The sequence below is a fragment of the Dendroctonus ponderosae genome, unplaced genomic scaffold, assembly GCF_020466585.1.
Source record: "Dendroctonus ponderosae isolate FM_Combo_2020 unplaced genomic scaffold, Dpon_F_20191213v2 Dpon_F_20191213_7, whole genome shotgun sequence".
NCBI lineage: Eukaryota > Metazoa > Arthropoda > Insecta > Coleoptera > Curculionidae > Dendroctonus > Dendroctonus ponderosae.
Genome location: NW_026018916.1, coordinates 6,264,571 through 6,290,256, shown reverse-complemented (window position 1 = coordinate 6,290,256; position 25,686 = coordinate 6,264,571). Strand labels below are relative to the sequence as shown.

The 25,686-nt window shown below is 35.8% G+C and overlaps 1 protein-coding gene and 1 long non-coding RNA gene across 3 annotated transcripts in view; one reads left to right on the top strand and one right to left on the bottom strand.

Moving 5' to 3' along the window:
- The window catches only part of LOC109539733 (early growth response protein 1-B), a 32,128-nt gene extending 20,169 nt beyond the window's left edge, over nt 1-11,959 (top strand). For both annotated transcript variants that reach the window (XM_019907687.2, XM_019907688.2), the window contains 3 exons: nt 5,422-6,599; nt 8,395-8,658; nt 9,312-11,959. In XM_019907687.2, the coding sequence (XP_019763246.2) occupies nt 5,422-6,599; nt 8,395-8,637 (1,421 nt within the window). In that variant the 3' untranslated portion in view covers nt 8,638-8,658; nt 9,312-11,959. The remainder of the gene's footprint in view (nt 1-5,421; nt 6,600-8,394; nt 8,659-9,311) is intronic.
- Nucleotides 80-23,966, bottom strand: LOC125505109. Its single transcript, XR_007281925.1, has 3 exons — nt 23,929-23,966; nt 22,803-22,874; nt 80-135 (listed from the first exon to the last, which is right to left on the bottom strand). It is a non-coding gene; the product is annotated as an uncharacterized LOC125505109 (long non-coding RNA).
- Nucleotides 23,967-25,686: the final 1,720 nt, after the last annotated feature.

The following is a 25,686-nucleotide window of genomic DNA, read 5'->3' as shown; positions in this document are numbered from 1 at the left end:
TTTTGGCACTTGCCCTCACTAAAGTTCATCGATTTTTGCGCAATGGAAAACAGCCAATTAAGCAAAACTTGCACTCACCAGAAATTCAGCTCTTGGCCCTGTTGAGGAAGGCCCCGCTTTTCTCTCAAAGTCCGTCTGAAACAACACATGATTTGGTTATACAGGAAGACCCTCAAGGAACAATGATATTTTTTGAAAAATACAATTAAATGAACACTATTTACAAGCTCAAAAGGAACAACAGCAGCAATACCCAAGTAGCACAAATTTGTCAATTTCGATAGTTTTTCAAGCTAAAGTTGGCAATAATAGTGCCGTCCGTGCCAAATTTTGGCTATAAATACTAAGCATCAATTTTGCTCTTATTTTCTCCTTTCAAAACGTTTACGTTTTCTATAAAAAGCTTCCCCAAATTTTTTAGGCAACTTTGTATTTATTGCTTTGCACTGCACTGTAACGCTAAAACAGTGCTGCGCATTTCTGCATAGATGGACAAATTCATTGTTTTTTCTTCAAAAAAAATCTTGAGATTTAGACTAATTTTCCAAAAAATATACTTTACGTTTATATAGGTACCTACTGATCTCGTCAGAATCTGTTCATTTCAGAACATCTAATGTGTCATTATTTAACTCCTATACAAAATTGATTTAGTTAGGCAACCTAATGAAATTAGAATATAATGTGATAGAGCGACCAAAAAAACAGTACTGTACTGTTTTCGCAACAGTACAGTACTCTCTCTGTGTAGGTACTAATTAAGTAACTGAGCAAAATGTCCACCTCAATACCTCTTCCTATTCTTTTATGTAAATACAATTGCATTATTCGAAATAAAATACCTTCTTAGTTCCTTATGATGTTAACCTGTTGACTAGGACCTAATTTTTTTGAAGGTTTCGATTCAATTTCTTCGTTATAAGCCAAATGACTTCTAAAGTAAAAATCTAAGAAATTAAGATCAGGGTTATGGCCTGGCCAAGCCAAGGAAATTCATTGCACTAACCATCCACCTGCCTGGGAAAAGTTCATTCAGGAAATTCGGATCCGGTAATGAATGTAAATCACAAATCTTGTCTTGTACTGAGTGGAATATGATCTATTAAGTATGGGAAATCGTTACTAGAAAATCCTAAGTAGGTACTACTGATCATTTAGACGAGTCCAAGTGTTTATTAATTGCTTAAATCGGCAATATTTCACCAACCGGCTTACTAATTAGGAGCAAAAAAATATTTCTTTTCCCTAAAAAGAATCTGCCTAGCAACTGTGTGACTATTTAATGAGTATTTAAAAGTTTTGATAAAAAATAACCAAACAAAATAATATGCATGGCGTACTCTTGCAGATACATTAAAATTACGTTCAAATTATAATTTGCCATCACCAAAAACTCAATAGTCCAACTTATTGCTAAATTCCATTTGACACTGTAGAAATTATGGATTAAATTGGAAATTAAAATAGGAATTTTAATGCCCTGTATTATCTGAATCGAACCGTTTGCGAGCAAATTAACAATTGAAAAAAAACGAAAATAAAAATTAAAAATCAAAACAAAAAGGACCTAATGAAAAACAGTACTATAATTTCAATAACCGAAAAAGTCGCAAACAGCTTGCAATTTTTTCCAATAAACTGCTTTTCATAACGACGCAAGAACAAGTATGGCCAATGTAACATACATACAAAATATGCAAATTTTCCATTGAATTTAAAAAAATGTGATGTAAACATCTGCTATTTTTTCATAAATTTCAATAACGCTAAACGGCGTCAATTTTATCGCAGTTAAAGTTAGAAATAAGTAATAGTAATAGTAACAGGGTGATTTAAACAGGAATTCCCTTCCAAGAGGCTATACATTTTCGCGTTAATTTTTTCAGAATCACGTGATGAGTTCAGACCATTACGAGTATTTAAACCAGTGCTTTGAGATTCATTTTCATAAATCATAAATCAAAAGAGACCAATTTTTGCTCTTACAAAAGGTTACATAATAAAGGAGAGTCTAATTTAAGACATTGATTTGTAGCATGATCAAAGTTAAGCGCAGAAACCACTTCTCCATAGCGCATCCACAGGTCAACCTGTGAAACTATAAACGATTACTAAAAATAGCCACCTGATTAGTCCCATAAAACTGAGCCAAATTTCCCGGACTATAAAAGGCGTTTCCAGGAGACAAAATCGATACGTTGTTTCATTCAAGGTAGAACCATCCATTCATCCATTCACCCTCATTCTACCCAGATTTTATTGATCTTGTAAGGGCTGTCTGGCTGGAAAAAGAGCCCAATTAAGATTTTAATTCGAGCGAGGCTGAAGGTAAATGACCAAAAAGCAACTATTATCCAATGGCATTCCGATGCGCCTCATCCAGAAATATCGAGCGCATTGCAGCAAAACGTTTATTGTTATGGGATACCTACGCTCTGGCTCCTGCATAAAGCAAACAAAATTCTATGTGGGCGACCCTACGATATACTTTGTCGTAGGTTTGATAGTAAACTGATGGAGTGAATGAATGAAATTTCGATTCATTCACCAGCACACCATTCAGTAACAGGTCCTAATGATCGGCCTCGACTTTATAACCCGTGTTACGACAGGGCTTTGTAGCTTCGTTTCCCCGAATTAACAGTTTCCACTTGGGGAACTTTTAACGAGTTTTAACTTTGCTCAACTGCAGAGCTATTATTTTCGAAACATACCAACTGTATAGAATTTGACACTTGAATTTGTCCTTAAGTTTAATTATGGAACTATGTTGCTTTTGGTGTTTGTCTGTGTTTAAAGAAGGAATGTTGCAGGAAAATTGACACTTCCACTAGTTCTTCGATTCGGTGTTCTTGGGACTGATGCGAAATATTCTAAATTAAGACCAGCAGAAGTCGGTTAGTTCTATAACAATCAAGCGATTTTCTTCATCGAGCTCTATGGGCACGTTCGGAAAACATTGGATCTAAAAATACATGCTCTAAATCGTTGACGCGTTTCCAGCAGATTGACGTCACAGGGACGTCTGCTGTTAGAGCCGTTTTGCCCGGACTTTCCACAACTTCAAGGCCTCTGCCATCAAATGTTCGTTGAGGTCGTAGACTCGCGCACATGCGAGGAAATCGATGCCCGCAAGCCAGGGCTTCAACACGATGGAAAAATCGAAGACTGTCCATTAACCACGTTGTTATTTTTAATCGGATTAGTTTAAAAATAATCCAAAACTTGTCGGTCAGTTAAGAGTCATCAGCCTCTGGGAATGTACAAAAACAGCCCAATTATTCAGCACATGTATGATATGCTGTTAGAAAAATGTTGACATTTGCCTAGGGAAGCCATCCGGAGAACTTCACTCTTTTAAATCCGGCTCGAAGGACCAAAAATTGTCGATTCGTGCTCACCGAGTCCCTTTTTTAGTTACACATAGGTATAGCGTTTTGGTCAATAAAGTGGCAGTAAAGCTGCGAATAAATCGCTCCACATCGAAAGCTCCCCTTAAAACAGATGGCGTAATCAGTAATGCGAGGCAAACGCAATGTTGGCGCTTTTGAGATTGCGCTTGAACTCGTAAAGCAAATAGCGAACTCAAGCCGGCATTACACTTAGTTTTCCCCGATTTTTATGGCATTGGTTATCGATTATCCCAATAAATTGGTGCAATTTCAGCTAAACCAACATAAGTTTCAATACTTTAGTCCTGTTCATCAACACATGAGCCGAGAGCCAAATTCTTTGCTTATGCCTCCTAAGAAGCAAGTAATTTTCTTTATTAATTTGGTAAACTTATTGCATACAATACAGATTTTCAAAATTTAGAACACAGTAAAAGGAAAAAACTATCGAACCCTATTTGCTTATAACTTTACTTTTACACAGTATTTCCACCATTAATTAGAACTTTCGACTTTGAACACGAAACAGCGACTTGGATGCCAACATTTTGACTTTCAGCAAAAACATTTGACTTTGAACTTGGGATCATGACTCCTAACTAAAAGGAAGGAAATGTTTGAAAACCACGTTTCAAGTCGTTCAAATTTTCATTTCATTCAAATCGTAAACCCTAATAAAAAATTGACAAAAAATTATAGGAACAGTAAATTAGTATTTCACGATTAAAACTGTATCACAAGAATATTTGTGAACAGACACGCAAGCGGGAAAGTTCATGAGAAGCAAATATAAACGAAAACTAAAATACACTGAAAAAAAGGCGACAGAGTAATTTTTACGACGTTCCAAAGCATTTATGGCGCATTGATTGGACGACATCAGCGAGCAAATGAAGCAAAGATGGGCACTGAAAACAACAGCTAGATAATACCAGAAGTATTTCATGTGAATGAAGACAAATGAACTATCTGGCGCTGAAAGACAAACAAACTAACATAAAGGATTCGAAGAAGAATTTAATTGTGGGCTCGGATGTGCATTTGAAAAACTCTTCAAATGCCAAATTCGAGTAGATTTAGAAAGCCCTTAGAGAATGTTTCACTGTTTCAATAAAGCGATTTTCATGTTCCGTGTTACAAAATGATGGCAACAAGTGCCAACATCTGTTTTAGGTTCGTGGGCGAACATTCCGCGCTCGAAGGCATCCGAAATAATTGAAGATCGATCCGACGACGCTTCCGCCAACACAACTTTAGACTTGTTGACCCTTCGCCGTTGAACTATTTGCTTTTCATTGAATAAAAATGCTCTCGATCATTCTGAATAAACAGGCCCCGATTAATGTTGAAACTGTGGTGCTCAGTGGAGATGAGTCCGAACTGTGTATATTAATCATGAAATAACCGGGGCAAAGCAACACTTGACGGTAGAATAGCTGCTTGCATTTTAATGCGACGAAGATGAATGACAGATCAATTACACTGGTATTTAAAGCGTAAAATTGCCCCCCGTCCAATTAAACGTTCGCGCAAAAATGCCCATATTTATTGCACATACTTCATACAATTCCCGTAAAAAGTTTAATTGCTAATAAAGTTTAACGACTGATTTCGTGTTTTAATGCATATTTTATATAATCCTGCATATGGTTATTGTTTGAAAATAACTACCTACACTGCTGATTTAACAATCGTACCGTAAGTTGTACGCGTCGAACATTTTGTTTAATGAACCTGCCGATGTGGAACTTCCGATATAGGTACTTAACCCAAGTTCAAAACAAAATTCCTGTGGAGGTGTTGTCTGGGGGTAGGTAGGGAGTAGATAAAAAAGTAAACTAAAATCGGCCACACAGAAGCTGCGATCTTCGCAAAAATTGCAAGCATAAATTAGGCAAACATGTATTTTCCCGTAGGGAAGGGAAAAGAATGCTGCCAATTTTTAATTTGTCTATTCGATAACATCGTTAAAACAATGTCAATAATTTTTTATACAATTGCCGAATCTACAAATTATCTTTTGCTGCAGGTTCTCTCGATCCCGAAGAGCTTTCAATCGAACAACATAGTCAACATCAGGCCTCCCCTCATCAATCACCCACCGGCTCTCACCTGGCCGGTAGGGCCACCCCACAGGACTCTGCACTGAGCCCAAAAGAAGAGAGCACCAATCAGAGCAGCTTGAGCAACATGTACCCGCACCATCCCTCTGCCAATAACAACAACATGGGAAAGATGCAGCCGCATAGATCTGTGTATACCAGTGCGGGCAGCCCGGGCCTGCAAGGGAACATCCAGATGCAAAACCAGGGAAGTCCTTTGAGCATGGGGCAGCAGAACTTGGGGCACAGTCCCTCAGCGGTGGGGCAGTGGTTATTGTCCAGTGGGGACAAACCCATGTATCCATCAATGTTCGGCTTTTTGCAAGGAACTGCGAGTCAAACGAGTCAGAGTCCTCAGCAGTACTCCAGTGCCACGCCTTCCCCAGCCGGAACTCAGTACGACGATAGAGGCACAGAGCAGCTAATGCTCAGCATGGATTGCACTTCGAATTTAGCTCTGAAACAACCTCCAAGTTACCCCAGTTGCTCCAGTGCGACCACGACACTTCAGCTGGATATGCAGCAAACAGATCTGGTGTATTCCAGGGTGGGACAGCCCATAGTGGCTCCATCGGCAAAGTATCAATGGGAGACTCAAGAGTATTCCCCTCAAGGAACCATGGTGCCTGGCCCCAGCTCACTAGTGCCCAAACAAGAACCATTTTCTGCTTCATGTGGAGCGGAAATCCAGCAGAGCTCATCACCATACGGTCCAGTGCAACTCGCCGAATACAACCCCTCAACTTCAAAGGGGCACGAGATTCTCTCGCAAGTCTACCAGCAGAGCCCGGTTCCGTTAAAACTCGTCCCGGTTAAGCCCCGAAAGTATCCAAATCGGCCGAGTAAAACGCCAGTGCATGAGCGACCGTACGCATGTCCGGTGGAAAATTGCGACCGCCGGTTTTCCAGATCTGACGAATTAACGAGACACATTCGAATCCACACCGGCCAAAAACCGTTCCAGTGCCGGATTTGTATGCGCAGTTTTTCACGATCTGATCATTTGACGACGCACATCAGGACTCATACCGGGGAAAAACCGTTTTCGTGTGACGTTTGTGGACGAAAGTTCGCCAGGAGTGACGAGAAGAAGAGGCATGCAAAAGTAAGTAGTCGATGATACAATTGCAAATGATCGAGGTCACGTTTAATTACAATACTATCCACAGGACATAAAATTTTGTTATATTCTAGAAAGTAGTTCTATCGGTGTCTTGGAAGCATATTTTTTAGTCGTAACTTTACCTGCTGGAGGTGCAGGTTTACTGAAACAGTGAGATGATGAGAGGTGTCTTTGAAAAATTACAAACGTAGTCGTAGAACTTCATTCACTGTAGGTGATCAGGCCCTCACTTTTCGCGGTTAACAATATGTTCTGCTTAGACGGATTCCTTTTATCAACTAGGTTTGTTAGTCGTAATTTTTTCCAAAAATGCTCTTTTCGTCCACTTTTCACTCATTCAAATTCATCTCTTTTGATTGGATCTAGTTAAGTGCAAATGTGAGGGCCTGACCATCTAGTGAGCAACTTATTACTGTTTCCTAGCTGTTCTAAGCAGTACGTTCATTTGCATTATCTAAAGTGCGCATTTTACTTTTTGTTTGATTAGTGTAAACTGGAAGATATTTACAACATTTAAAAGATTCATTTTGTTTTTAGATTCGCTCACAATATCTTCTGCAGTATCAACTTCTGTTTTTGCTCTTTGTTCGGAACCGTTGTTTGTCAAACGACAAATTCTTTAGGATATTGTTTTGTTCTTTGGTGTGTCCTATGTTTTTCATAAGATGGATCAAACTGCCTTTTCAAAAAGTACTTTTCTTCTGCTTCATCGAGAAGCAGTGGAAAAATTTCACCACTACCATCTTTAGCAATGTCAATAGCGTCTCATCATTTTTTGTATAAGCTTGGATTGTGAAGTGGTCAGTCCAAGCAAAAATTGGCAACAATCGACATGTAACACACAGACTCTGCATTTCAAAAATATCAGGTAATCCTTGATATTTGCAGAATGTCAAATGAATCATTCACTTGTTATATTGGTAATTAAATTGGCTACAAAGTAGACGAAAAATAAATGTCTGCAATATCGAGTATTTAAAAATTTGGCAGCCACAAGAGCTATTTCGATCGAAGTCCAGTCAAATTTAAATTTCATACTTATATAAATATTTAAATCGACTTTTTGATGGTCGTTGCAGGCATATAAACATTCTGAAATAAAAGATTGAAAAATATTATTTTACGATAAAACGGCAACTAATTATTGCTATTAATGTTGAGCAGCCCGTTCTACTGGCTTGATGAATGGATCGCATCAGAAAATAATAGCTATCTAAATCGCGCAAACAATATAAATAAATGAGTTAAAAAAGTGTCTAAAGAACGTACAAATCTCTCAGATCATAGTTTGCACTTGCTTTTGCGTGTACTTTTAACTGTTGGAGTTTTATTGGATAGAAAATCCATTCCTTCGTTTGATCGTTATGATATCGTTATCGGCTTCTTGGCCGCTTTTCCAAATGTTGTGTGTGATTGAACGGTTCTCACAGGAAGAGATGGACCGTCACCTAATCGATGTCCTGTGGATATTTTGCATAAACAGAACGGCAAATTCTAATTGAAACTGCCACCTGAAAAACCATTATAGATGCCGTTTTTAATAAATATTTATTACGACTAATAGATGTTCATTATCTGGAATATATTGACAGATACTAATTACGGGCATTTCACGCGAACAGCAACACAACATTTCAACCTACTGGTCGGCAGCGCAGGAAATTAATTAAAACCGTGCAAGTAAATAGAGAAGTGTTGTTGTCGTGGCCTTAATTTAATCAACAAACGAAATCGGCGTGGATTCATCGGTTTTAAATGTCAGTCTCGTTTGTTTCAGGTTCACCTCAAGCAGCGCATGAAGAAGGAGTCGAAACTCTCCTCGTCGAGCACTTCGTCCACACCGACAAACAACACCACTTCCGCCCCCACCACCCCATCACACGTCCCTTCTCCCACCTCGCACCATCATGCGCACCACCATCACCATCACCATATGCACCCTCATCAAATGTCCTCTTCACATACCGTCACTAGTGAGGAGGTCAATGCGATGGACCGAGTGAGTCACGCGCCTCTGTGAGATTTGCCTAGCGCCGATCGGGTATGTACTTTTTTATTTTCGTTATCAAATTMTAACATTTTAAAATTGCTTAAAAAATATCTCTACTATTAAACTACCAGAAAAAGTTCTGAAGATTTTGAGAGCATCGACGAATGGCAATGTAATGTTGTTAACGCGGAATTTATTTTTTACTAAGTACTCATTATGATGTATTTTATTCGTCTGTCTGCAGAAAACGAGTCAATTGACGACGACGACATATTAAAATTAGGGACCTACTCCCTAAAAACCGACTGAAAACATTTCCCAATGATTTAAAAAATTATGTTTTCTACGCTAGTTGCTTTTTAGTAAAAATTACGTTTTTTGGAGTCTTGAAAAATTTGGTCAATAGTTAATTGCCCGGTCTGTTCCGAAACTTGAATCAAAAATTTTGTTTATTTATTTTGTTTAATAGGTTTGTGACATTGTTACTTGTGTGCTTTGTTTTGTAATGATCTAAACGATTTGCATATGTAAATTGAACTTCTGAATGAATTTTAACCCAGAACTTTTCAACTTCACTCGCGCCTTGTTTGTAACAACAATTTCCATAGTTTACAAAAATGGTCTGATGAGAAATGTGGATTGAACGAGATCCAAAAATAATTCTTGTGTAGCACAATATCTAACAAGAATTTCGGTTGTTTCAGGTCCCGGTCGGCGATTGTTTTATTTTGATTCAAGACGACTGTGATCTATCCAGTGTTGGCGAGAGTAGCACAACTGGCGAAACTCCCAAGATAGTTTTTATTCAAATAGACGATATTCCAAATGAACCGATGCTCTCCAGTCGAACGTCCGTAGAAGCTGAATGTCGCGAAAGTCTCAACATCACAATTGATCATTCGCCAATGGAAACGCGCGACGATTCCAGTTCTGTGCCGGACACGCCCACGTTACTGTCGCTGAGCGAGTCCATGGCGTCTGGACAATCAGTAGCTGAGAGCTTTACATTGTTGCCAATGGACGGGGAACGAGATATCAACTTGTCGACAAGAGTGTGCAATACAATATCATTATTGCCTCTGGACGCGGAAACAAGTGAAAGTTTGACAACGAGTGCCAGCATGCCGTTGTTGACAACTGAGGAAGACGAATCCAGGTGCAGTTTGATGGAGAGCAGTGATCAAAGTGTAGAAGTGGATGGTGACTGATGCTAAAAAATGATCTCGCATTATTCTAATAGATGAACAGCTGGACTCTCAATCAGCTTTACCAAGTAGGCGTCTAAGGGTACAATCATGGTGCGGAAAATTGTCAAATTAATTCAGGGAGAACTCACGATTTGACCTCTGGGTCTACGAAATTGTCAAAGTGCCAATAACTACTCTAATTCGATCATTCACATATATGCTTTCTTGCCTAACGAAACCACTTTCTCCTATCCTAGCAATGTAATTATTTGTTTCAATTCAATTAATGAAGTGTCTGTGCCATAATTTGTCGGCATTGAACAACTGTTTTGCCATTAGAGTGCCATCTCAAACGCAAACCCATCAAACATATGAGTGTGTATAGTTTTCCTGCACTGGATCCGAACAGGACTTTTCAAAAGTTCTTTAATTGCTCACTGAAAAAACGTAGTAAAGAAAATATAAAAATCACACAATGTTTCTATGGAGGGAGTTTGGAAACGCTCGTAGGAACTTTTTTTATGAAAGCTAGAATTTTCAAAAATTTGCTAATCAAGTAAAAAGTTATTCTCACCACAATTCACTCAATTATCAAAATTAAATGTTATAAAACAGCCAATATTTTCAGAATACGCGCAGGTAAAATTAGCTTTTGCCTCCATCCATGGAAACGTGAAAATTTAAGCGTTTTATAAATGTTGTGCCCTTATTGTACAAAAACCCTTACGTGTTAAAGCCAATTTTGAAGTGCACTCCGACTGATTGTAGTTTTCACGGTGCCATATCACCGCAAAGAAAATATGGTTGTTAACGAAATTATATTTAAAAACAAAAACCTATTTAAAATAGTGAAGAATCCTATTTTTGTACTATAGATAAACTTTTCAAATTCTTGTTATAGTAATGAAATGTTTATATTTTACGTTTCGAGTAGATTTTGTAACTTTAACTAAAACGAAGCTTTAATTAATTCTTTAGGGTTAATAACGTGTTGTCTAAATGCCAAATAACACTGTTCTTAATACATTCCGTAGGGTTCTTAATGATTATTTTATGTTTAGAAAAAATCTGATATCAGCCGGTAACGAACTACATGATATCAAATTGGTTCATTGGGTGTTAATTTAATAATAAAGAAAAGTCCATTTTGATGTTTTGTAGGGGCAAAGTAGTAGTCAATACCAAAATCGTCAATATGAAAGCTCAAGAACTATAGAAATTTTTCGCGATTGCCTTAAAGCATGTGTCTTGTATACATTTAAATTCTTAACCGAATCGAACTTAATGTTACCAAGTTATTAGCAGGATTTCCAATTTATTTTCTGTTCAATAGCCTCATATCTGTTGGTCGCGCAATAAATCCTGTCAGAGATTTTCTAAATATTTCTTTTATTGTAATTATTATTATTATTATTAAGTGGAAGCGATCCACCCTAAAGGCCTAAATGTTACTAAAAGTATTGTGTATTACATTAAAAATAACCCCTTTCATGTAGAGAAATGTAATATAGTTGTACATAAAATTTTATTTAACTTCTACACGTTTTGTACATATATAATTTAATAAATTGTTAATAAACCCTCTATTGTTAATGTAACATTTCAAATTCGCCATCAACACAAGCCTTACAAGTGAATTCAACAGTTTTTAAATGTTTCACATATTTTTCATTGAAAGCCTTTTTAATGATTGGACGTCGATTCGAAAGCAAATCAGTATTTTTTTAACGTTGTTAATTTGAAAAAGTTGTTAAGGTGATGCCTTTAAAAATATACGTTAAATGTATTGTATCTTTACGAGGAAAACTTTTTTAGTTTCAACACACTTGAACTACGTATACCTACTATATGCAACGAAACAATTAAATTGATACTAAAAAAGTTGAACCGAAATATTCGTAAATTTTGCAGACACCCTGTGCTAATTCAATCACCCAAGGCTGTAAAATCTTATCGTATTTTCTATATGTGATATTTGGATACATGGATATTGTCTTTAAATAATAAAGTAATGTTTAATTATCTTAAGATGTTAATCTAAAGTAAAAAGTAAAATAATTAAACGATCTGTGAAACCTCACCTTTTATAAATAAATATGTTGATGTGTTATCGTCAAAGATGTATTTCCCAACAAAATGATAAATATAAATTATGTCAAATAATAGATTTTTTGTTTGATTTATTTACGTTGTTTGACTCAAAAATTGAGTATTGTAAACGATAAATTTGAATTGACTATTTAAATTGGACGAGCAAAAATTAATATGGGATGAAAATTCAAACTAATTATCAACAACAAATTACAAACAAACAAAATATCTAACCCATTTTTTTAAATGTGCTTATTAATTAGACAATAAAAACAGTATCAGAGACAACAGAACAATACTAATTTGATTGCTAAAAATAATTTAAATAAAATTACAAAATGACTAGAAAACGCGAATTTTAAGAATAAAAATATAATCAAAAAATATTAGAAACCGCACGCGACAACCGGGTAGCCGCAATTAACCGAATGCTCGATTTTAAAATAATTAAATTACACCTCAGGACAAATTATTAGGTGAAAAATATTCTGCCGAAGCTTTGGGGCGAAAAATTAAAATAAGGATGTTCCTGTTACCTACCGTCGATAATGAAAAAAATTAAAAACCTGTTTGAAGTCAAGTTTTTAATGTAAAAATCAACTGGAATCAACAAGAAGTCACGTTTTATTTTCTGACGCACCTCTTGCTCATATAGCGTTCAATTTAAAGCCAACTTAATTTATTGACACGTCAATTGACATTTAACATCAGGTTCAAAATGAAGTTCCAGTTCGTTACTATTATTAACTGCTAGTGCAAAGTGAGCAGTACAAGGCCAGTCGAATTAACAAAGGTGTTTTTAATTCACAGAAATTGAATGCTTGGATTTTACCTAATAATTTGGAGCCCAAATAAAAGCAACAATAAGCCTCAAGTAGCAAAAAACAGTGAAGAAGCTAACAGTTATTTGGAAACATTTATAGATCTTCCTCATCATTTATGGATAGCAGCATGATGCTATCAACTAACGCCAACGGGAGCAAGCAGCAACTTCAGCTTTAGCCGCTGCACCGAACTAAATGAAGATTGAGAAAATTCCATTGCAATTTAATTAAAGATAAATAATTCCTACCGCTAATATCACAAACATGATACTAAACTTAAAAAATCCCCAAAAAAGAATTCCTGCGCCATTCATTCAAACTGCGAGTATATCTCATTCTGGCCTGCTGAACTTTTACTAAACAATGGGTCGTTCCTTATTAGGAAGTGAACGAACTTTCTACAGTATTTATTGCGCTTGTGTTGTAAGTGCTAATAAATTCAATAAATAAATATGCCTTCATACGAGTAACCTTTCGGGTTCATCGTAAATCTAGCGAAAATAGAAGCTGTTACTTATTAATGGACATCATAATTTCAACATCACAAATGAAAATTATCACTATGAATGGAAGCATCACTATTCTATTTCTAGGCGCGTCAAGCACGTTCGCTTTTATGAAAAAATGAAACCGTTTTTTAACGTAGTTTGCAGATTAATTCTGATTGAAACATGCAACTATGTAACATCGTTGACCTGAAAATGGTCTGATTTCAGAGCAAGTTGGAGATTTGCACATTGGATGACTGCACCATAAAGGTAATAAAAATGCCGAATTGAAATGATTGAGGAAATAAAATTGCAAATTTTTCTACATAAGCGTGTTGCAAAAGTGCCAACTCATCTTGTTCATTTTCTAATTTTAGTTTTTTTTTGAGAAAACGAATCACGACGGCTTGGTACCATTGTCATGCTCTAACAAGATAACTCTGTGCTTGCTGATGTTATTTTTGGATCATGCTCAGCTTTTTCGTTAGTTTAAGAATATCGATTTAGCAATAAAAAACCCAGTTTTGCAATAAATGAATCAACTCTTGATGTGTCCGATCACAATATTGCACACCAGGTTGATATATGGAGGATATTTATACACTCGCGACTGGTTCTCCGGTACAAGCGAGAGGAATTCGCAAAGCGTGAAAAATTTTGTGTTAAATCGTTGAATGGTTCGGTCTCAGTCGATGCCGAGTGCATGCCATGCATTGCAAGGCTGCGACGAAATCCTAAATGGCAGCTTAACGTATTTATTACCACACGTACCATCCTGAGTGAGAGCCGAACAAGAAGCACAATTTTTTTCATAATTCTCCTGGTTTTTCCAGTAATTTAACTTTGGCGAGATTGGCCGCAAAGCGATTATTTAAATGTGTAGATCACGTTACTGGTTATTAATTTAAATTCAACAGGCTGCCAATAAGAGCAATTTATCATTAAGGCAAGTCGCGTGTAGGCGGAAGTTCACATATGCATATAATGTAAATTCAAGATAATCTGGGTCAAATTTGAAATCTCACTGTGACGGCTCTCCTGCTGGACTGCTTAATGATGACTTTTTAATGGAAGTTTCAGTTTAAGTATTGTTCTTGCAATTATTGCCAGGATGACATAGAATTACCATCGCCCGCAAATAATCCCCTAATAAGACAATCATTCGTTCGCCTGGTGAGAGATAGAGAAAATTCCCTTCAATCAACTACTCGATTTGCATCTATATCTTACAGAACTATAACAGAGTCATGCTAATTAATTATACGATGCATGTATAAATGCATGCGATTTTTCTCGGAACAATAAAAGGTAATTGGTAATGCACCAATTTGTATATTGAGTATAGCTTTAAGACAAACAATACAAAACCCATATTATAATTCATTGCATTGCGAAACAGATGCATAAATGAAATCGAATGAATATGAGATAAGTAGTGGCAATTATGCAAAAGTAAAATCAACATATGCTCACCTACATTTTACGACTCGGCCTTGCACAGGAGTAATTTTCAACAGTTGTTTGTCTAGATGGTTAAAACTATGGGCTATTCTTACAACTCTATTATCCTATGCCAGTTTTAATGTATTTCTGCAACACCCTTTAGAATCGAAATATTTAACAAGAGCGTTTAAAACATCTTCAAGTTTTTTGCTGCTGTTCTTGTAGTTGCGAAAAAAGTACCCAATTCTTTGGATTTTAAAGACTTCCGGATCTAAGAATTTAACTGTCTCGCTAACCAGCAATCGTCATTGAAGTCCAGAAATTCATTCATACTGAAAACGAAATTTATGGTGATGCAAATACCGCGTGTGCATAATAATATACCACTGACCCATTTGCTTAAAAACTATTAAGAAGACTAAAACAGATGGTTGATGTAAGAACGTTGTACTTGTGTAATAAGGATCATCGCCCATCTGGGTAATTATAATTATTTAACCCTATTTTAGCCGTTAAAGAGTGTGTTTTGCGACAATTACTTCCACTAGTGCCTCACATTGCACCTCAGTAAATCCAGGTTATAATATGTTCGATGCCGCATGATTCATATAACACCATCGATTATAAATTTTCTTCCATATAAGGCATACGAGGCGAAAAATAAAACCAAAAGTCGAAAAGGCATACGTCTGGGTGCTCTCACCTTTCGCATAATAAATTTGAGAGACGTTTAATGAAATAAACAAGAAGAAAACCACAACTGGCGAATAAACCAGCAATTTATTGGTTTGGGATCTTCGAAAATTTTTTGCGTTATAAGTCACAGATGGAACGGTTTAAGGGCCTATTATGTGGTTGGCTTAAGTTTAGGCTGAAAAAGTTTGCAGAAAAGAACAATTGCTTAAATGAAAAAACTGTGCTTCCCCTTTTCAAAGAAGAAATTGCAAGCGGCGGTACGTTCAAACTATACCCTCCCCCTAGAAAATAAAACCATCAATTTAAGAAAAAAACTGGAAAAGAATATATTGAGTTCAATTGTAAATGTGCAATTTAACAATTGCAAAAGAAATTAGGAGACAAGTAAGCACAAAAATGTCAAACTTTTACTTGATATGACCACCGTAAATGTAAACGGCAAAATCTGAAAAAAAGGTTAAAACACCTTCAAAAAAAATTGTATCAAAAGTCTAGGTCTGCTCCCTAAGAGTAGTTCTAAAGGATGATAAGTGAAAGATGCAAGATAGCCTACTCGGTGACAGGTTAACTTAGATGAATGGACCTCGGCCGTGTTTTGTGACCGGTCAACGATATACTGAGCGATAAGAAAAAACGGCTCTGCAGGCGATTTTAATACCTCAAACCTGCGTACTCGATTTTAATTCATAAGAGCGAGAATACGTTCGTTTTTACTCAAAAGAACCAGCAAAGCTTATGCAGTCATACTTCGGGTTTAAGGTATCTCCAGACATACAATATAAAATAAATTATTTCCAGACAGAAAGAAAGATTGAAGCATTAAAAGCATGAAAGCAAAGACAGTGTAAACCAAAAATGACACTGTGAACCTGCTTGTACTGATATAGAAGCGTATTTTTGAAAATTTGTCAGAAGACAACCATTGCTCCTTAATTTAAAAAATAGGTAACTTAAATGCAGAAAAAATATGGGAAACACAAGAAAAATTGTGAAAGGATTTAAAAAGTAGCAATCCGACTATCATTTGCTCTTCAACACTTATCATTGTTATTGCACACATTGGACAATCAGAAAGAGGTTGGGAACGCAGCTGCAAGTACAGAGAACCAAACTTAAAAAGGTACTTACGAGAAGGAGAAGGGGAGACAGGGTTGACACGAGACGGGCACGTAACCAGATTGTAATCGAATATGATGAAGATTAGATTAGGGCAACAAGGGCTTTTTCTGCTGACGACGTCACTTGTGTGCTTACGTGTTATTGTGCTTTTGTAGCTTTCATTCGCAGAAGCCAGTGTATAGTCGATATACCGAGTGCATAAAAAAAGTGGTAAAAGTCGACATATCAACTTTCAGCTTTTGGTAAGAACTATCAAATTTGAGTAAAGTTTATTGAGTTCATCGAACCATTAAGCTCGAAAAATGCACACAAAACTTAAATCGCTCAAAATTCGTCAAATTCCATATCATTTTTAACGCAAGCAATCGAGAAGTGCACTTGGGAATAGATACGCTTGGGGATCCCCCTTTTTGACTTGAAAATTATGATCGATTTTGACCAGTTTTTGTATTCTGAATTCGATCTTCAATCGATAATATCAGGCAAATTATGGTGTTGACCATGCTATGTATGCATATTAGAGAGTTTCCTAACACTAAAACTATCAATTGAGACAACATTTTATAAGATCAAGGTATCCCCATTCCCAAGTCTATCGCGTATAATTCTATACCATTTTCGTGAACCTCCCATGAGGGAAGCATCAACTAATGCTATATACTAATAAAAAATACGTCCGTTCTACCACCTTAATGCCCTACTTGCCACTAGTACTATTAAGAGCATTATTATTAAGAGTCATTCTTAATAGCGTTTCAATGATGCCATAATATCGATCTATAAATCTGTAAGTTTTGGAATTAGAACCTTCGAAAAACGTACTGGTAAACTTTAATTTTCAAGAAATAAATGAAGCTTTTCTAAAGCCTTGGAATTATAGTATGCACTATTTATCTGAAAACTGTATTAAAAAACGAAACCAATTGAGAAAATGTCATAAAATTCCACAAAACTTCGAGTCAAAGCAAATGTTCACTCACTCACGATAAGATTTGCGATTTTCGTACTAAAACCGTCCATTTGCACCTTACATTGTCGTTAATTACTGAACAGTGCAGCTAAATTAATGATATAACCGAACCTTGAACAGTTTGCACCATCAATTATGCGTAATTATTTGTGAAAACCGTGTTGAAGATCTTTGGTAAACACTCCGCAAAAGATTTTATTACTCATTTTGGACACAATACAAGCTAATAGTTATTGTTAGACAGAAAATAATCACTTGGTTCGCAATGGACTTCGTGGGGAATTCTTCCACACTTTTAATCAAATCAAATGCATTGTAGATTTGCATTTTAATTGTCCACCATACACATTTAAGTTCATTATTTATTATCCATTTAAAAGCCATTACTGGTGCAAGCAAGATGGGTGGAGCTCTCCAACTTAAACCTAAGGCGTTTTCTTTAGACTGAGGACTGATCATTAAAAAACACTGATCAATTTTGTGCTAATATTTCCTGTATAAGAAAAGAAGATTTTTAAGGAGAATTTAACGATCTGTCTTCATCACATGAGTGTTCCTTTTGAATCAACCGCAATCAGGTTTCTATTTCACCGAAAGTGTGTCTCTTGATTCTTTGAACTGGATTTTTTGGTTTTACTGTTACGGTAGAGTATAACTAGTTCCAGCATTTTGCTACACATCATTTGAGAATTATTATTAGGTGCATTCAAAAGAATGTCCCAACAATGGGACGATATGTCATTGCGGAAAAATATGTATTATTTATCTTATTAATATTGTCATGTGATGAGTCACGGAATGGAGCATCTTCAAGTTAAGCACCATTACATCATGACCGTTTTCGCTTCGCTTGACTGATGGCATCAAATTCGAAACGTATTTGTTCTGGCTATTAACAGTTCCGTATGATTTATTTGAGGTCCGCGGCTTGAACAGTGTGGTCCTAATAAAACTTTATTGAGAATTGAACTGTAAATCTCGCCCAAGAGACCGCCAAGTCAAATGGACACTGGGCGGCATTCATCGAAAACGGAAAAACTGATAAATAAAATCAATATGGCACATACGTAAAACATCTGAGATTTTGAACGAGCTGAAACCAAAACCGAAACCGCTCTCTAAAGGCCATTGAAACATTAATCTCACAGACTGAACAACCAAAAATACACCAATGTATATCTTGTAACATTTTTTTTAGAATTAATCTACAATCTCTTGAACTTAAACTAGTTCTTGATGGAGTCTCTGAACTAGTATCGACCAAAATGTGATTACACGTGTAATGAAAAATAATCTGGACTCAAGAAAATAGAAGCTAGAATGACGCAGTTAAATAAAAACATATAGTGAAACAGTAGCTTTAGGACTCACTCTCAAGTAGGCATGAAATGCTTCCAGCAAAAAACTTTAAATGAACTAGTTGAACTAGTTCGAGTAATTGTGTTTCTTCTTATTCAAATTGAGCTCTCGCCAATGCCAAGACCTCAGACAAACCTAACCGTATAAGCAGTTAAAAACAGTAGTGAAGTCACGTTTCAGTCAATACAATCAATATTTTATGGTGTAATACCGAGTGTTTTATTTCTTTTCTCGTTACGAGCCTGACAGGTCGCCATTAGAATTGTCAAGCCACGAGGAAATTCCGATAACTTAGAACAATGGCGTTGTAACTGGCCATAAACCCAAGTTATTTAGCGTAATTATTATCGAGTTTTTGTCGCTGGGTGGTAATTTAGCGGCCGAAACGTTGACCAGCACCTCGCCAGTTTTCAGCATCAGTCAGCAATTAGCGTGAATAATTAAGCCTTCTGGAACTGTTCAGATCCAATGTTTTCCCAGTAAAAAATGAAAATCGTGACTTAACTATTAATTAGTTGTAATTGAGGGCCAAGCACGCGGGTCTATGGCTAACGGTCAGTTTAGGGAACGTGGCACGAGCCGAAATTCTCAAAAATATCTTCGGTTATCTCGTTAGATCTTTTAGAATAGCCCCAATAAATTTTCCTCGAAAAAGATTATCTCACTTCTGTCCTAGAAACATCTCAACTGCTGAAGTAAAGTTAAACGACTTAGGAAATGATGGATGATGAATGGAAATGAATTTTAGATTAAACACCCAATTAGGCAGTGGAAGCAAAAATGAACCAATCATAGCGAAGATGTGAAGAACAAGATTATTCGAATCTGATAACAATTCTCTTTTCCAACTTATATTCCAAAAAGAAAATCTTAAAAACGAATCGGTAGGATTTCCTTCTGAATCCTCAGCTCAGATGTAAGCCGGAAGAATAAGCTTATCTTATGTTATTGGAATTTATTGAAAGCTTCAGGATTTTGTCACCTCGACTAACGAGAGGTAATGAAGAAGTCGTTATTCCAGCAGGTTTTCATTACTATGAAAACAATAACTCACCGATGCCTGCAGTATCAATGAGTATATCTTTGATTATTGATGGCTTTTTATAACGGGCATTGATTCAACTAACAAACGATATTTAAGATTTAGAAAATTCTAAGTTATTCTGCAGCTTTAATTAGCAACAAAAGTTTCCAGTCTTGCCTAATGATGATGAAGATAACTCACAAACGGTATTATTTATGAGAAAGGCAAAAGCTGAGTTTCTCACAAACCTGTAGCTTATCAAGAGTGCGAAAGTTTGCTTTTTAATCAAATTTTGTAAAATGGAGAGAAAATCGATAAATTGTTAACAGCGGAAAAATCATTAAAAACCTATTAACAATTTGTGTCGCATTTACACCTCGAAAAAATATGTGCGTCAAAAGATCCACTTCATCACATTTGTTTTTTTATGAAAGTGTGATAGATTTATGGCCACTAAGCAACTGACCCTTTCTGAATGTGGATTTCGATGTCCCTCACTCGCAAAGCCCTCAAATTCTACAATTCGCAGGAAATCTGCAATTCGACAAAAAAAGATTTTGAATGATTCCCAAATATTTCGGATAAGTCAATTCTAGCTCAACTGGGAATATGTATAAAACATTTTCTTCATTCTTCGTGAATGGTTTTTCCCAAAATCACTTGCACCTTTATTTAATTCCATAATTTGCTTTTTAGGAACACCACAACTGCACCTCTTTCATTATCGCCTCCAACAAATATTTCAAGTCTTCCCAATCCTCTCATTCATTTTCATTCCAATTCTATTCTCTTTCTCAATCTCCTCGTTTCTATAGAAAATGTTCAATTGAACAATAAGTAGTTATTTAAATCCTTTTAACTAATATCTGTTTTTTCACAAATCAATAGCTCATTGATATAATTGGTGATATAATGAGATGTTCCATTTCAACCACTTTAGACGCTTTGGGGGATAAGAAAAAAAAATCTTCCTAGAATGCACCCTTTGAATTTGGCCAGGAATTTATGTAGAGACCAGAAGTTTCTTTTTTAACTTAAATCAAATTGATCAGACTGATTATTACCATTAAGAACTTGTTCTACTTGATATTTGTAACCACTTTCAAGGACCTTGCAGCAGTGAGCCATAATCACAAACACTTAAAGTTTCCCACTTTTTAATGGTTTTCCTTTGCTTTACTATATTCAGCCGTTTCCAAAACACTGGAGTGAACACTTGATGCGCTCCAGGTTGCGCCACTGATCCTGCAAGTTCTGATACGCATTCCGATGATAATGCAGGACACTTTGAATACGCATTGTTACGGGATATGTCGCAACCGAAAAATCTGAGAGTGTCAACATAAATAAATACATAATTAATAAAGTTTCATATCCACCAGGGCAGGTGGGCTGCGTACTTGAATAGGACATTGTAAAGGTGGGCAGCGTATATTGCATATCAATCCAAAAGGTTACGACAACGGGAAAAATGGATACTGTAATCCTAACAATTAAAACCGTGGTAATTAGCAATGGAATTTTAATGCTCTAGCATGATTTATCTGATAGTTGCCATTCAAAATGGTCAACGGAATTGTACGTTCATTAACTGAAAGTGTGTAGGAACTGTCGATTAACTTACACCCTGTATGCATGTTTGTAACGGGTTTAATTCAGTTCAAAGCTTTTATCTAGAATTTACTAAGATTAAAATCCTGGTAAAATTTCTGGTGATTTATTTTTCCCCTTTTACATTTAGCATAAAAACAAAACACCTTGTGCGGGTGTTAGAAAATTTTGATCAGGAAAATTGTCATCCAAACTCTTTAAAAATGTATGCATACCATTTGATGTGGATTACTATGTTTTGCGCTTCGCTACTATAATTTAAATGAACAATAGTGATATTGATATTTCCCAGAAAAATGCTTCGTTCGTTATTCTGGGATGTAATAAATATAGCAGAATAACTGATATGTGGAATGATAACCATAGTCTTAGTGCAATATATAAAAAATAAATAATAAGTTTGCCTCAGCACATCCTGGGAAATTGTATCTTTATTAAAGATATTTATTACTGTGCTCAGTCTGGAAATATCTGCCTTTCTTAGGTACATGAACGCCTTGTCCTAGTTATTGGATGCATCAGTGTTCGATGGTAAAATTACTATATAAATAGTTTCTCGTCAAAGAACGACACGAAACTAAAGGAGATTTTAAAACCAGCTTCACTAAACGCTCCATTATTGCTCCCAAAAATCACCAACGACTAAACCGAGTCGAAAAAAGCCAACGTAAGGAGTTTTTGTTGGAACACTAATTTAGCTAAGCTCCAACATATTTGCATAAAACGCACTCTTTCTTTTTCCCTAATTTAAAAAACTGGCTATGACTGGCCGTATATTGAGACAAGATGGTCGCTTGTTTTATCAAATATTGACAAACATACCAAAAAGCCAATATTGATTGGAAATTTATACCTTTTAAGGTAATATGGTGGCTTGCGATATTTACTCGGCTTGATGGAGATTTTAATGGCTATGTCTCAAGCCCCTAATGCCCGAAACTTCTAGTAATCCACAAAAATCGAGCGACCGATGACAATTTTCCCAAAGTAATTGCAAATTATAACCAAATGGCAATAAGTACGAGTGCAGTAATCGAACAATGCGCAATAAATCAGCAATAACAGTTAATTTGCAAAATGGCAAAACAATAACAAAAATAAATATTGATTCTGCTGTTCACGGTCGAATAACTAGAGCAGTACTAGCAGACTCTTCTGGTACTGCTCGAAGAATAATGGCTGCTTGCTAGCCAGTATCTAATTTGCAACTTTAATTGTCCGATGGTTTATGGAGAATTGTCGAGAACGGTTTCATATAAAGATTATTTCTTGCTCGAATACCGTAGGTTTACTGACAGAATGTCTGCGAAAATGTTAAATAATCAAGAAGTCGGAAAACACGCAATGCAAAGCGGGAGTTCATTATTTTCATGTCGTACTTACCTCCTTGGCTGCGTTGGAACTTCCTCAATTCATCCCATGCTCTTCATTACTCCATTCATTGCAGCCCAAAATCTGAAAGCCAAGAAACAACATTTCTAATTCATCCACTTTATTTGAGGTTCGTTTACACAATAACAGATATCGTTATATGGTACTGTTCTCTTATTAACTCGTTATATCGCTATTGGTTGTACTCTATTAATTACTCTGTTTAATTGTTCGAATTTTACAGATTTACATAAGAACCCGTTATTTGAAATTTATACCTACAGCCTACCACAAAAGCTTGACTTCCTGGTCGAGATTGAAATTTCAGGATGTTATAACAATCAGCAACGGTTTAACGATCGAACAAAGAACAGTATTATAGAAATACCTACTTCGTTGATTATTTCAATATAAAAAATCGACTTTGCAAAGATGCGTTTATTGTCTGAATTACCTACTTTCTACCTAAAGCATTGTCATGAAAAAAGCGAAAATCATGATTTATTTATAAAGTGAATCTAAACGCGATCAAAATATTGGTTGCAAAATATGATTACAATTTTCTTGGGTTATCAAAATCCCCCTGGCTTTCACTAATTTTCATTTCAATTGAAATTAATTTTGAAGTCTGTTAATAGTACGAAAGTTAGCAGGTCAAACGTCTGAGATTTCGGCGAAAATCTCAGTTTTTATCAAAACTTGACAAACTGGAATGCAAGATTGTCTCTAAATAAAAATTAAGCGTATTACAAACGGCTTGTTAAAAGTAAACGGTTCATTAGATAAAGCCACATTTTCCTATATTAAAAACCACATTTCTGAATAATTTATTGTGTAAAAATCACATTGCATGTCGAATTAATTATTAGTTGAGCCATGCTAACATATGAAATGTTTAAATATTATACTTTGCACACTTTTAAAATGTTCTTCTAAATTAAATGAGATCAAGGAAATGAAAATTGGGTTTGATACAAAATTCCCCGAATCCTCTGTTTCGAAGAATTGAAATCCGAGGAAGGAACACGTTTCCAAATTTTCAACAAAAACTGACAATATTGGAGAACTGGTAAATTTCTAACAGAAAAGATGAAAAAAATGTATTACAAATAATTTCAACTCTCATGATTTAGTTTACCTATTTATTACACGTCTTGATTGCATATCGACTTACAAACTAACCGCAATAGGATTTTATACAGTGTACCCTGGAGAAATCAAATTTAAATATACGTTTTGGTACTATGCACGTGGGCGAATCCAATCTAATCAATACACTTTACTTGTTTATTAGAATGAGCTAATTTATATTTTCCGGCCTAGGGACAATGATTTATCGGAACATATAGCGATAGTCAATAATTTTAATTAGGACTTGCTGTCTGAATGTATAAAAAAAGACGAGTCAAATAATTGATATAATGATGGAAGCTGAACACTCGCATGATAACATATTTAGCTGTAGATACCATTAAAAACTGCTAGAAAACTGGAGAAATTGCTGCAGAATTTCGTTGCGAATGTTGAGCAATTTGAAGCAGCAGTACACTTCAAAGAAAAATTAAAAATTAAAAACAGTTATCATTCAGTCCATTGAAGTGCAGTAGATTCAACTTTTGAAAATAATTATTCTAACAAAGCACACCTGAACAGTTACTTTCCATGTAAAGAATCTAGTTCTCCAACTTCGCAGTATTTAAATATTCGAGATTCAACTGTTAATCCTCCAACTGGTAGTTAAACTCAATGATCTATTGGTTCGCATTTGCCCACCCCCAGTTGCGAAATTGACGAGGAAATAGCACTTTCAACTCATTGGCGCCCATCCCAAGAGCTTGAAAGCTTTATTAAATTAAAGCTTCTTCAGCCATTGGATTTTAAAACAAATTAGCAAGACTGAAGGTACGTCTAAAAGTAAAAAAAAAGCATTTGAAAAAATGATTTGCACAATATGTCGCCAATATCGAATTTGCTCTTCTCAACACTATTCAGCTGCTCAGATCAACACCTGATTTTCCTGCCACTGCACACTACATGCCTTCAACAGTTCTAGACTGCAATAAATATAATAAGTCACATTTGCAAATTTTAATCCCATATCGACGGCTCTGACTTCAATTACTTGCGCTGTTGAATAATGTATTGCAATTGTATTGATGTAATTGAAAAGCTACATCTTCAAAGCATCATCAATCAGAGTGTCGATTTCTTTGTGATACGACCCATCAGTCTCATCAGCAGTAGCAAGGCAGATCTGTTATTAAACTATAGTTTTTGCATGACGACCATCAATTTAAAACGTTCCTTAAATCGACCTCGAATTCGAACTGAATAATCATCAATAGAATATGTAATTTTCTAATGGAGAGAATAGACTAACGAAAAGGTATTGCAAATGGAATATTGTCTTCCTCTTTGGAAAGTGGCGATTAGATCCAGTGATAATATTACAAACAGACCACTATTAATCACAGAGATTATTCGAAGATTCCTTGCCCATCGTCTATGAAGAAGTAAGCAACTATTAGAAAAAGAGGAAAACGAAACTGATGCTTAATCCAATGAAATATTTTGAACAGGTAAAAAGTACAATGGAAAAAAACTATGAAGTTAAAGATTCCACTTCCGCACAATAAATTGGTACAAAATGTCCTAATATACTTTGAATCCTATAAATCGTACCCATGAAAGCAGCCAGTAATGGTGTATGCTCAATTTAGGCTCACAGGAACTCAATTTTGTAATTACGTGAATACTAGTGATACCCCATTCACCTTGCGAATGTCCAGACCGCAAATTCAATTTCCCGGAATGGATGACATTGGGGGAAAATTCCAACGATATTATAAATCCTCGTAGTATCGATTTCCCGGCTATCCATGAGAGAACGTGCGCA